Below are 12,767 nucleotides of genomic sequence, written 5' to 3' on the forward strand. Positions count from 1 at the left end.
CAATTCTCACTTGCATCTGCTCATCTTTACAGTTGTCATGCCTTCAAACATACCATTCACGTCATGCTGACAGGGAGAGATGCTAATTGTGGCTGTGTTGTTCCTACCCAGTGAGAGTGATAAAGAGGCAAGCGCAGTTTCTTTTTTTAAATTTGAACAATTTGCATGTGTCTGTATTCACAGGCTTTTACCAAACTGAAGCAATGCCATGACTGAAATGAATGTGACCAAAAATGTAAACAGGAAAAAGGGGAAGTACATTCCCAAGCATGCACAGAAATAAAGATGTCATTGGCCCAAAGTATTACAAATTAACATTCTTCTTTTAAGAACCATATTTCCATGTTCTCCAATTGATCTGTGCTTTTTAAGCAAAGCAAGACTGAAGAATTTTAATTTACAATGAAATCTTTCTTCCTGTTGTGACTCAGGGCCAGCCGGTGGGTCCGACAGCCGGGTCCGATGTATCGGAGGACTCAGATGTGGGGGAGGAGGGAAACGAACCGGCTGATGATGATTTGGAGGCTTTGCAGAGTCCTCAGCCGGGGACCTCTTCTCAGCTGTGTGAGCCCGAGAGTGCGGAGGATGATGACCCACAGCTGGCCCTGTTCAAGGACGCCCGACGTAGGAGGCAGACGAGCAGGGACAAACAAAGAAAGACTATGGGACTCCTCGGGAGGAGGCACAGGGAGACCACGCCCTGAGCTCTCTATAAAAGAAGTGTTTGGGGAGGGGCTAGTTGCTGAAAGCAACTTTTTCGTTTGAGAAGACAAGCTCTTGTGTTTTGTTATCTGCGCAATTAAACCTTGGCAGAAGCCTTTTAGCCTTGGACGCTTTCCAGACTCGTCTCTTAATTAGGGGTTGGGAGAAGAGGGCTGGTTCAGAACAGTTTGCTTTCAGCCACCCACCCCTTAATACTACGATGGAGCAGCTTCTTGCCGAGAATGCCCAGCTCAACCAGCAACTCACCTTGCTGGCCACTCAGGTGGCACAACTGCAGGCTCAGGTACATGCTGCCCCCCCACCCAGGAGGAAATGTCAGTTAGCTATGCCGGATAAGTTTGCTGGTAAACCAGAACTGTTTCCTGCCTTCCTGGGACAATGCCAGCTTTATATCAGCGTGAGAGCAGCTGATTTCCCCACTGACCGTGATAAGGTGGGATTCGTGTTGAGCCTTCTGTCGGGAGATGCAGCTCGTTGGGGCACGCCTCTGTTGGCACAGCCTAGCCCTTTGTTGGATAACTTTGGGGGGTTTTGTGACCATATGCGCCTCATGTACGAGGACCCGATTAAGGCGCAGACCGCCACCCGACGTCTGAAAGCTTTGAGGCAGGGTCAGCGCCCCCTACAGGCCTATATCAGCGATTTCCGGCTGCTTAGCCAGGATTCCGCCTGGAATGAGGCTGCGCTCGTGGATGCCTTTCAGGATGGCTTGTCAGAGGAGATGTTGGATGAGCTGGCCCGCGTGGACATTCCCTCAGATCTGAATGGGCTGATCCATCTTTGTCTGCGGATCGATGCCCGGCTGCAGCAGCGTAAGAGTCGCCGTGCCACCCCACAGACCCCTGCCGCCCCTGTTATGCGTGAGCCCCCAGTCCAGAGGGAGGAGCCAATGGAGCTGGGTGCCGCCAGGTCCCGTCTATCGGTGACGGAAATGGACAGACGACGATCGGAGGGGTTGTGTTTTTACTGTGGGGACCCTGGACATTTGGCTGCTTCTTGCCCAAAGAAGCGTCAGCGGGCGTCAGTGACCAAGCCAGCTCCGAGAAAGTCCCCTGCTTTGCTATCGGGAAACGGTCCGAGCCCGATCTAGACGGTGTGAAAGATCGGGCGACCCACAACGATCACGCCGAGCGACGCCGTTCCGACGGTGCCTGTGAACCTCCACGGCATTTGATTTTGGAGGCACGACTGATCCTTCCTGGCAAGCCAGAGGGGATTCCGGTCCATGCCTTAATTGACTCTGGGGCTACCACTAACTTTATGGATTCGGCCTTTGTGGCCAAATGGGCTGTTCCCCAGTGTCCGGTGGATCCGCCCATGCTTGTGGAGACCATCGATGGTCGAGTGCTCCTGTCCGGGCCTATCACGGCCGCCACGCAACCCGTGTGTATGGCCATCAGTACCCATGTGGAGGCCATTCAGTTTTACGTCACTTCGGATCTGCACTTCCCCGTGGTCTTGGGACTGGCGTGGCTCCGGGCGCATGATCCACAGATCTATTGGTCTCAGAACTTGGTCACCTTCCCAAGTTTGCAGTGCGTGGACCACACCCGCCATATCTGTGCCGGCCAGGTGGAGGGTTCCTCAGGGGTTACCTTGCCTCCCGTACTGTCCGACTTTGCTGACGTGTTCAGCGAGTCAGAGGCGGACCAATTACCCCCGCACAGGCCCTACGACTGCTCCATTGACCTAGTCCCTGATGCGCCTCTCCCAGTGGGGCGTTTGTACTCCATGTCGGAGCCCGAGTTGGCCGCATTGCGGGACTTCCTGACAAAGAACTTGGCTCGTGGATTCATCCGGCCCTCGTCCTCGCCAGTGTCTGCGCCCGTGCTCTTCGTCAAAAAGAAGTCGGGCGAGTTACGGCTTTGCTGTGACTACCGGAAACTCAACGCTATCACGGTGCGTAACCGCTACCCGCTGCCCCTCATCCCCGAGCTCTTGGACCGACTCCGGGAGGCTAAGATCTTCACGAAACTGGACCTGCGTGGAGCTTACAACCTCGTCAGGGTTCGGCCGGGTGATGAGTGGAAGACAGCGTTTGGTACTCGCTATGGACATTTCAAGTACACGGTGATGCCGTTTGGCCTGACCAACGCCCCCGCTGTGTTTCAGCATTTTATGAATGACATCTTTCGGGATCTGTTGGACCAGTTTGTTGTGATTTACCTGGACGACATCCTGATTTACTCCCCGTCGCGTGAAGCGCATCATCAGCATCTCCGTCAGGTCCTGCAGCGCCTCCGGAAACATCGGCTGTTTGCCAAGTTGGAGAAGTGCCAGTTCTACCAGGTGACCATTGATTTCTTGGGCCACCGCATTTCTCCCGAGGGCATCGCCATGGATCCAAGTAAAGTTGAGTCGTTGCAGAGTTGGCAACCCCCGCGTCGCGTGAAGGATGTTCAGCGACTTCTTGGATTTGCCAACTACTATCGGACATTCATCCCTGGCTTTGCTGCCTTGACGGCCCCCCTCACCCGGCTCCTGCAGAAGAAGACTCGGTTCCAGTGGAACGCCCCCGAACAACAGGCGTTCCAAGCTTTGAAGGACGCCTTCATGAAGGAGCCCATCTTGAAGCATCCTGACCCGCAACGGCCGTTTGTCGTGGAGGCGGACGCCTCCGACATTGCCATTGGGGCCGTGTTACTCCAGGCAGCGACGCCCAACGGTACCCTTTTCCCTTGCGCGTATCACTCTCGGAAATTGAATCCCTCGGAGCGCAACTATACCATCTGGGAGAAGGAGCTGCTGGCCATCAAGGCGGCGTTCGAGGCTTGGAGGCATCATCTGGAGGGGGCGCGTCATCAAATCGAGGTCCGGACGGACCACAAGAATCTGGAAAGCCTGCAGACCGCTCGGAATTTGAACCAACGCCAGATCCGGTGGTCCCTCTTCTTTGCGAGGTTTGACTTTCGGGTGCGGTACATACCAAGCGGGCACAACCAGAGAGCGGATGCTCTGTCCAGGAAGCCCGAGTACACCCGAGTGGAAGACAAGCTTCCGCCCAGGACAGTGATCCCCGTCGAGTCTTTTGCTGCGGTACGGGAGCCGGTGGATATACGGGCTCGGATCCGGGAGGCGCAGCAGCAGGAGGCGTGGGTGGCTCAGCGGAAGGAAGAGGTGGGGCCAGATTCGCCTTGGTCGGTCACGGATGGACTCCTGTATTATCGTGACCGGCTCTATGTTCCAGGAGGGCCACTCAGGGGACTCGTCCTCAGCCAATGTCATGATAACCCGGCTGCGGGGCATTTTGGCCTGTTCAAGACTCTGAACCTGGTCTCCCGTACTTTCTGGTGGCCCCGAGTCCGACACGATGTCCAGTCTTATGTCACCTCCTGCGTCCCATGCAGGCAGGCCAAGTCAGCGACAGGGGCCCCGCCTGGTTTACTGCAGCCTTTGCCAACGCCCAAGAGACCCTGGGGGGCTGTGTCCATGGACTTTCTGACGGATCTACCCCCATCCTCCGGCTTCACGACAGTGTTTGTGGTGGTGGACATGTTGACCAAGATGGCGCACTTCATCCCCTGTCGCGGCTTACCGTCAGCTCGCGCCACTAGTCGCATGTTCATCCAACAGGTGTTTCGGCTGCACGGCCTCCCCGATAGGGTCGTCTCCGATAGGGGGGCCCAGTTTACAGCCCGCTTCTGGCAGGAGTTGATGCGGGCGTTGGACATTAAGGTTTGCCTCTCGTCCGCGCATCATCCTCAGACCGACGGGGGTACCGAGAAGGTCATCGGCATCTTAGAGCAGTATCTGCGCTGCTATGTTAACCTGCAGCAGGACAACTGGGTGGACTATTTGGCCATAGCCGAGTTTGCCTTTAATAACTCGCAACACACCTCCACGCAGATGACACCGTTCTTGGCCAACGTGGGTTATCACCCCAGGTTCTTCCCTCTTTCTCCCGTGGACTCACCGGAGCCGGCAGCGAACGAATTCATGGCGGAGTTACAGGCGATCCATCGGTTGGTGCGACGGCAGCTGGAGAAGGCCAAGGCCGACTACAAGAGGTTCGCCGATCGGTCGAGAAGGGATACGCCTCCACTATCGGTGGGGGATCGGGTCTGGCTGTCCACCAGGAACCTACCATCCACTCGGCCGGCGAGGAAGCTGGACCACCGTTACCTTGGACCGTTCCCAGTCGAGGCCGTCATCAACCCGGTCGCCTATCGTTTAACTCTGCCACGTTCCCTGCGCGTGCACCCCGTCTTCCATCGGTCCTTGTTGGTCCCCGAACAACCGGCCTGTCCACTTCGCCAAGCGGAACCTCCCCCATCAGGAACTCGTGATGGAGGCAGCACCCCCGAGTACGAGGTCGCCAGCATCAGGGATTCCCGCTGGCTGAAAGGTCGCTTCCAGTACCTGATCGAGTGGAAAGGGTACGGGCCGGAGGACTTCACATGGGAAGACGCGACCGCCGTTCATGCCCCTGCGTTGGTGACTGCTTTTCACGAACAGTTCCCATCCCGACCGCATCCGGATCGGCAGACCCGAGGGAAGGGCCCTGCGGTGCGGGATAGTGTTGTGACTCAGGGCCAGCCGGTGGGTCCGACAGCCGGGTCCGATGTATCGGAGGACTCAGATGTGGGGGAGGAGGGAAACGAACCGGCTGATGATGATTTGGAGGCTTTGCAGAGTCCTCAGCCGGGGACCTCTTCTCAGCTGTGTGAGCCCGAGAGTGCGGAGGATGATGACCCACAGCTGGCCCTGTTCAAGGACGCCCGACGTAGGAGGCAGACGAGCAGGGACAAACAAAGAAAGACTATGGGACTCCTCGGGAGGAGGCACAGGGAGACCACGCCCTGAGCTCTCTATAAAAGAAGTGTTTGGGGAGGGGCTAGTTGCTGAAAGCAACTTTTTCGTTTGAGAAGACAAGCTCTTGTGTTTTGTTATCTGCGCAATTAAACCTTGGCAGAAGCCTTTTAGCCTTGGACGCTTTCCAGACTCGTCTCTTAATTAGGGGTTGGGAGAAGAGGGCTGGTTCAGAACACTTCCTTTCTTTGAAATTCCTGGGATTCTATCTCCCACCACTAGCAGTCATTTATATTAACAGCAATAGCACTGAGACTTATATACTGCTTCACAATGCTTTACAGCCTTTTCTAAGCAGTTTACAGAGTCAGCATATTGTCCCTAACAATCTGGGTCCTCATTTTACCGACCTTGGAAGGATGAAAGGCTGAGTCAACCTTAAACCGCTGAGAATCGAACTGCTGGCAGTCAGCAGAATTAGCCTGCAATACTGCATTCTAACCACTGTGCCATTATGGCTCATATGCATTTCCTTCCTTCATTATCTGAACATTAGAGATGCCCAGATTTGCTGATGGCAAGTTGATGTGGGAATGAAAATCCCTTGTTAACTTTTGGTACCAGGTGTTGATGTTGGAAATAAAGAAGGCCACAGTTTACATTTGCTGAGTGAATAATGGTCTCGGCACAGATTACTTCCACCAGTAAAGGCTTTTAAATGTACTGTCTGGACCCATTTCAGCTGAGCTTTCAACCAAGATAAGTAGTGCGATGCCTTGGCTGAAATTGGATGGGATAAATGCAGACTTGATAATTCTCCCAAACTGTTCACAACTTTTGTTATTATGGCTATCCTGGATTGTCAGGAAGGATTGGATATGGAGCACAGTGCTGCAGGTCTAATATATAAGCCTGGATTTCTGACTTCTAATATCCCACAAGGTTCCAACTTGTCCCTCTTGATATTCAGTAGCTACATGAAACACTAATGGTGATCATTCAGAACTTGGAATGATCTGTTTCTGTTTTCCAGCTACTCTAAGAAAGCATTGTCTAAACTCAGTGACACATGGATGAGGGAGAACAAGCTACCATTTAATCCAGACAAGACTGCCATTGTCAGTAGGAAGTTGATTTAGGATTAAAGTTCAAACAGTAATGCATTCTTCTGAAAGAAATATATATACTGTATTCACTCTGAAAGTGCAACTTGATCCTCATCTGTCACTGAATTTACAGGAATTGTGTGAAGCTTGTATATAGGATGTTCTGCATTTGTTGCTAGGACCCTCTCAAGCATAATTTGAAGTGGTGATGCTGACCTTTTTGGTAACAGAGCATTCAAGAATTGTTTCTCACCCTTACAGGAAACAGAAAATCTGTAATCTTGTTTAATCAGGCTTGTAACTGTTAATTGATTCCAGTGTTGCGTTAATTTTATATTTTTAAAAATGTTGTTGGCTATCATGAGTAAATAGATGTAGCACAAATAAAGTCACTAGTGGTTTACAGGCTGCTGGATAGTATCAGGAAGTGATTTTAGAATATTTGGGGTGGGAGGTGGCTCTTTTTTTCCTAATATTTTAAAAAATACCTTTGCAGTTCGTTGAATTCCATTACAAATCAGTGCAACTTCTTGTTATCCACGTGGTTTAAAGGAAAATGACTTATGTCCAAATGCTATTGGGATTAATTTTTCCCACTTATTCCAGTGGGAAGGGCCTTCTTCAGATCCTAATTTCAGCTAGAGAGAGCCAGGAGAGGAGCCTTTTGAAATATTTTCCTCTCAGAGATGAGATCTTGCCCCCACACTAATGGTTTTCTGGTTGAGCCTAAAAACTTGTCTTTACCTTTTGGTCTGGGACCCTGACAGAATTCCACTATGTTGGAGGTGGCTGATGAGATAGACAAAATTCTCTCCCCCAAGTTGACCATCATCTTGCTTTTTAATTTTAATTTTAGCTTTTTATTCTATTTTAATTGGGGTTGGGGGTTTTTACACTTTTTACCTTTAACTGTATTGTAAAAGTTGCTCAGAGTCATTGCATTAGTGTGATGGACAACAAAGAAATCCAATAAATAAAAATAAATAAAATAATACAATGAGTCTGAAAAGCATTTTGTAAAGACCTGCTAGTCAGCAATTCTGCAGCTAGAACATGCAGAAGAACCCTCTCCCAGCTGATATCCACCAGTTATTGCTCAAAGAGATACTGCCTTTAATCCTGAAAATACAATTTGATCATTGATCCTGATTAAGAGCAATGGGAGGGGGTGCTACTTTATATTTTATTCTTCTAACTATCCTGACATACCGTATTTTCCGGCGTATAAGAGGACTTTTTAACACATGAAAATCTTCTCAAAAGTTGGGGGGTCGTCTTATACGCCCAGTCGCCTTATACGCCGGAAAATAGTAAATCCTTGGGAGCAGAGCCGTTAGTGGAAACGGACAAATCCAGCGCTCGAGAATGGCGAAAGACAGCCTCCTCATAAATAAACCGCCCACCCCACCCATACATGCCTACACCCGCCCACTCCCTTTTTCCACCCCACCCTTCCCTGACAATGCCCTCACCCCTGCCTCCCGGCGTCTTCCGTTCGCCAGGTAAACTTCCATTGTACTCCGGGACCACCTCCTCGCGGCCCGCCATTCCTCCCACCACGCCCATCACCCACCCGTGCATGGCCCCCTCCCAGCTCCAGTCCATGGACCCCTCTTCAGCCTTCACGGGCTCTGACGCCGCCGCGTTCCCAGCCAGGCTAGTAGGTGTAACGGGCGCAGCCTCTATCACCGCATTCTGAAGCCGCCGCTCAGCCAGACTGTCGCCGCCAAATGACCCCTCCCACGTTGCGTCCAGGCTCGCTGCGACCCGGACGGGTCCGGTCCCGGGCAAGGATGCCGCGGAGCCCGCCGGCATCGAGTGAGTCCCGGCAGAGGCGTCCTGCGCATGCACGCGTTGGCCAGCTGCCGGGCGATCTCTAAGGCGGCGTCGGACGGTCGGGAGATGCAGCCGACGCGCGGGAGAAGGCTGGCTCACGACAAGTCGAGGTGGGCCTGAGTCAGTGGCATGCGGGGATGGCGGGGGTGGCTCCCCTAGTGAGGAAGGCGCGTCCGTGGGGAGACGGGCGAGGCCCGTGCGTCGTTCTGCGAAGAGGGGCCCCGCTGAATGTCACGCTTCACCTAATTGAGAAGCAGCCCTGACTTCCTACTTACCCGTATTTTCCGGCGTATAAGACTTTAACCCATGAAAATCATCTCAAAAGTTGGGGGTCGTCTTATACGCCCAGTCGTCTTATACGCCAGAAAATACGGTATCTAAGATCTCCTGTCCTGTTTAACATCTATATTAGGGGTGTCAAACTGGTGACCCACGGGCCAGATGTGTCATGCAGAAGCTGCGCCCACCCAAGCTCCAGCAAGGAGAAAAAAAGTCACGCTATGTCACAACACTTCACGTGATGCGATAAGTTTGACACCCCTGATCTAGGTGAAGCAATTGGTAGAGGTCATCTTTAGCCATGGTGTGAGGTATTATCATTATGCATTATACTTCACTTTGCTTACTTCACATCAGGTGAAGTAAGCAATGCTGTTGATACTCTATCTTGGTATCTGGAGACTGTGGGAATTTAGATGGGGGGCAATAGGCTTCAGCTCAACACTGGCAGCTTTTGCGACCACCAGCACTTAAGAATTTACCATCTTTAGTTTTGGGTGGGGTGGCGCTGCTCCAGACAGTCCACAATCTAGCGATCCTTATAGAACTTATGAGTCAAGTTTGATGAGCAAATGGCAGTCATGGCTGGGAGGAACTTTGCACAACTTTGGATCGTATGTCACTTCCTCTTGCTCCTAGACCAGGAGGCCCTCCACCTAGTCACTCCTGTCCTTGTCACCTCTCACATGTATTATTGTAATGTGATGTACAGGGGACTGGCCTTGAAGAGCATCTGGAAACTCTAGCTGGTGCAAATTGAATGATGAACCTAGATCAGTACACTTTACGCCTCTGTTCTGCTAGCTGCATTGGTTAGCAATTTGCTTCTGGGTTCCGTTCAAGATGCTGGTAATTACTGCTAAATCCCTACATAGCATGGGGCTGGATTATTTGAGAGACCCCCACTCCCCAATCCCATCGACCTGCCCCGTCAGGTCTAGCATGTTGCTGATCCTATCCAGGAAGGAGTATCATCTGATAGAAGCCAAGAGGAGAGTCTTTTCTGCAGTGGCACCATCCTTCCCCCTGGATCATCCTTTCCCCTGAGGTCAGATTGGCCCCAACCTTGCTGGCCTTCCAGAAGGATCTGAAGACATGCCTTTGTCACTGGCTCTGGGGAGGTCTGTTAAAGTAGGTGTGGAGCCTGCAAAGTGGCTCTATTGCTGGGGAAATTAGTTCATCGTCCTGCAAATTATGCTTTTAACATAATGGTCTGCATTATTTTTTAAATTTAAAATGAATTTTCCTGCTTTTTTTTAGTTATTTCATTCTATTGCTTTTCGTGTTTTTAATCTTTGTACACCACCCAGAGGCATGTGTATAAATCTAGTTTGCAAGGTTATGTGTTTATCATAGGAATTATGGGAAGAGAGAGGGGGGGGGAAGAGAAGCTTTCTTGGCCTCATCTACCCATTGTCCACTGCCAGGCCTAACAATTGGGCAGCTGTCGAAGGACTCTCTAGTTATTTTTTTTTATTGAAAAGTTTTACAATACATTTTTTTAAAAAAAGACAAAACCCCTCCCAACCCCCTCCCCTCTCCCCAACCCTCCCCAACACCTCCCTCCCCCTCCCCCCTCCCCGACTTCCCAGAGCTCAATACAGGGTATAAAAATACAAACAATCATAGTCTACCTTATGCAAACAACAATAAAATATTAAATCTATCGCACTTTAACTCTTATAAAATAACTACAAGCAATTTAAATATCACATCAATACTTATTCAAATGCTAGATGAAATTTTTTAGTCCCATATTTATTCTGAATATAATCAATCCATCTTCTCCACTCCACAATGTATCTCTGTTGCGACTGATCTTTCAAGTACGCTGAGATCTTTGCCATTTCCGCCAGATTGGAGACTTTTAAAGTCCATTCTTCTATAGTCGGCAGTTCTTCCTTCTTCCAATATTACGCTACTAAAAGTCTCGCTGCCGTAATTAAGTTCAACATCAGCTTAGTGTCCACAACAGTAGTATCAGTAATAATGCCCAGTAAAAACAGTTGCGGACAAAACTTTATCCTTTTCTTGAATATCTTTTGCATGTTCCACTGCCAGGCCTAACAATTGGGCAGCTGTCGAAGGACTCTCTAGTTATTAATGCTTTCACCCACTGAAAAATGTTGTCCACCCTTTCATCCCATCAGTACTGAATTTACTGAGGAATTTTAGCCATTGTGTTTTATAAATCAGACAAAGAGCAAGAAGCCTGATTGATGCTTAGTTGTTGAATAATCAGAAAATCTACTCGTGGGACCTCTTGTTACTTATCATTCTGTATATTATTGCATTGGTTACTTTTGCATTTATGTCAATCAGAAGCACTGAATGTTTTCGGATCTTCCCTTCCGCAGGTCAAAGAAGTTGGCAGCGCTTGCTGATTGCGTGCAGAAAGCAGAGCTGGGTAAGGAGGACTTGGGTTTCGAATTAAATGAGCTGGAAACAGCCGCACTTCTGGTACAAGAGGAAGAGAAAGAGTTAAAAGCGATTGACGAGGCAGGCGATTCTGAGCAGCAGCTGCTGCCTTCCTCCCAAGAAGAAGCAAGCGAATTCGAGGAGTCGGGCAGCACTTCATCATACGAGACAGAAGTCTCTGATTCGGATGAACAAGAGTCCTCAGCCAGTGAAGATGGGAAAATAAATCCTTTACAATGCACACTCCTAGAGAAGAGGACAGCCCCACTTATTGACGATAATGGATTAAGGCGAGACACAGGCACTTTGACACTGGAGGGTGGTAATGAAAAATCAAAGGCTTCTCTACAGTCTACATCTGTTTCGGGAAAACTGATAGAGGAATTAGAAAGGCAAATGCAGGCGGCAGTAAGGCTGACGGAGTTGCCTAAAGCTGCACCTCCTCTGAGGGGTGACGGCCAGGATTGCAGCAGCCCTTCGCAAGGGTTGGGAACCAAAGACACAGCTCAGCCTGAAGGACTTTTACTGGATCCTAATTAAAAGGAACATTTCTTGGAGGTGACTCCAAAGTTTTGGGTGTTACAGATGAAGCTTCTTAGACAATAATTAGGGAGAAATTGTTAAAATATGGAAGCAAAATAAGTTTTATATCAAGATCTTCCTGAGATAAAGGTGTTCTGAATGTATAACAGTAATTCTAGTCTAATTTAATTTTGATACCTAAGACAAGAATTTTCTGTAATCTTAACGTTACGATAGTTTAATTGCTTTAGAAAAATATAATCAAATATGGGAGGAAGTTTCTGGTTTCTGGGAAAAAATATAAGCTTAACTATTTTTGTATTTGAAAATGAATTTTGTTAACAGTTTAATATCTTCTTTATTTGCTTTTAAATATTTTGAGGTGCTTGTGCCTGAGTAGAATAAGTAAAAAAAAACCTTAGTTTCCAGATATTTGCATGTAATACCTTTGACTTTCAAGATGATTTCTATATGCAGCATATTCAATATCTGTTCAGATTAATGGTAATAATATTTCCCGGTACTGAATTTTGTGGAATTTATTGGGACTTACTGCAGGCAGTGATGGGAAAGAGGTTCAGTTAATATTTTACTATGAACCAATCCAAATTTCAATTCTTTAAACAATACACAAGCTGGAATCCAGATATCTCTCAGTATTTATTTTTATGCAAATTATGCAGTGTAATTGTCTTATCAAAAATTTGAACATAAATTAGGATGTGTGTGTATGCTGAGATATGTGTATGATATAAATTGAAAGATTTTGCTGTGATCATTCACTACCACATAGAAAATCAATATGTGAATATCCAAAGCTGAATCAACAATGTTGGTATAATTAGGAGAAATACATATAAACATTATTGACTAAAAACAATATTAAAAACAGCTAAGATATTTGTTTTAGCTACACATGTGTGACAAAAAAGAAAAGGAGTTGGCATGTATTCTCTTTGAATATATAGTCAAAAAATTCCACCTTATATATATTTAGATGAATGAGAATTTTAAGTACAAATATGTGCATACCAGCCTTAGTTAAAAATGTAAAAATAAGATTAGGAAACTTAAAGGGGGGGGGGGAATCAAAACTCATGGAGTAAAATTGATAGGTTTCTATCCATCAAAATC

At 48.5% G+C, this 12,767-nt stretch overlaps 1 protein-coding gene across 2 annotated transcripts in view; it reads left to right on the plus strand.

The window, feature by feature from the left end:
- The window catches only part of SHQ1 (SHQ1, H/ACA ribonucleoprotein assembly factor), a 108,276-nt gene extending 95,998 nt beyond the window's left edge, over positions 1 to 12,278 (plus strand). For both annotated transcript variants that reach the window (XM_081321522.1, XM_081321521.1), the window contains one exon: positions 11,051 to 12,278. In XM_081321522.1, coding sequence (XP_081177648.1) covers positions 11,051 to 11,651 — 601 coding nt within the window. In that variant the 3' untranslated portion in view covers positions 11,652 to 12,278. The remainder of the gene's footprint in view (positions 1 to 11,050) is intronic.
- Positions 12,279 to 12,767: the final 489 nt, after the last annotated feature.

Source organism: Vipera berus (genome assembly GCF_964194415.1).
Source record: "Vipera berus genome assembly, chromosome: 2".
Taxonomy (NCBI): Eukaryota; Metazoa; Chordata; class Lepidosauria; order Squamata; family Viperidae; genus Vipera; species Vipera berus.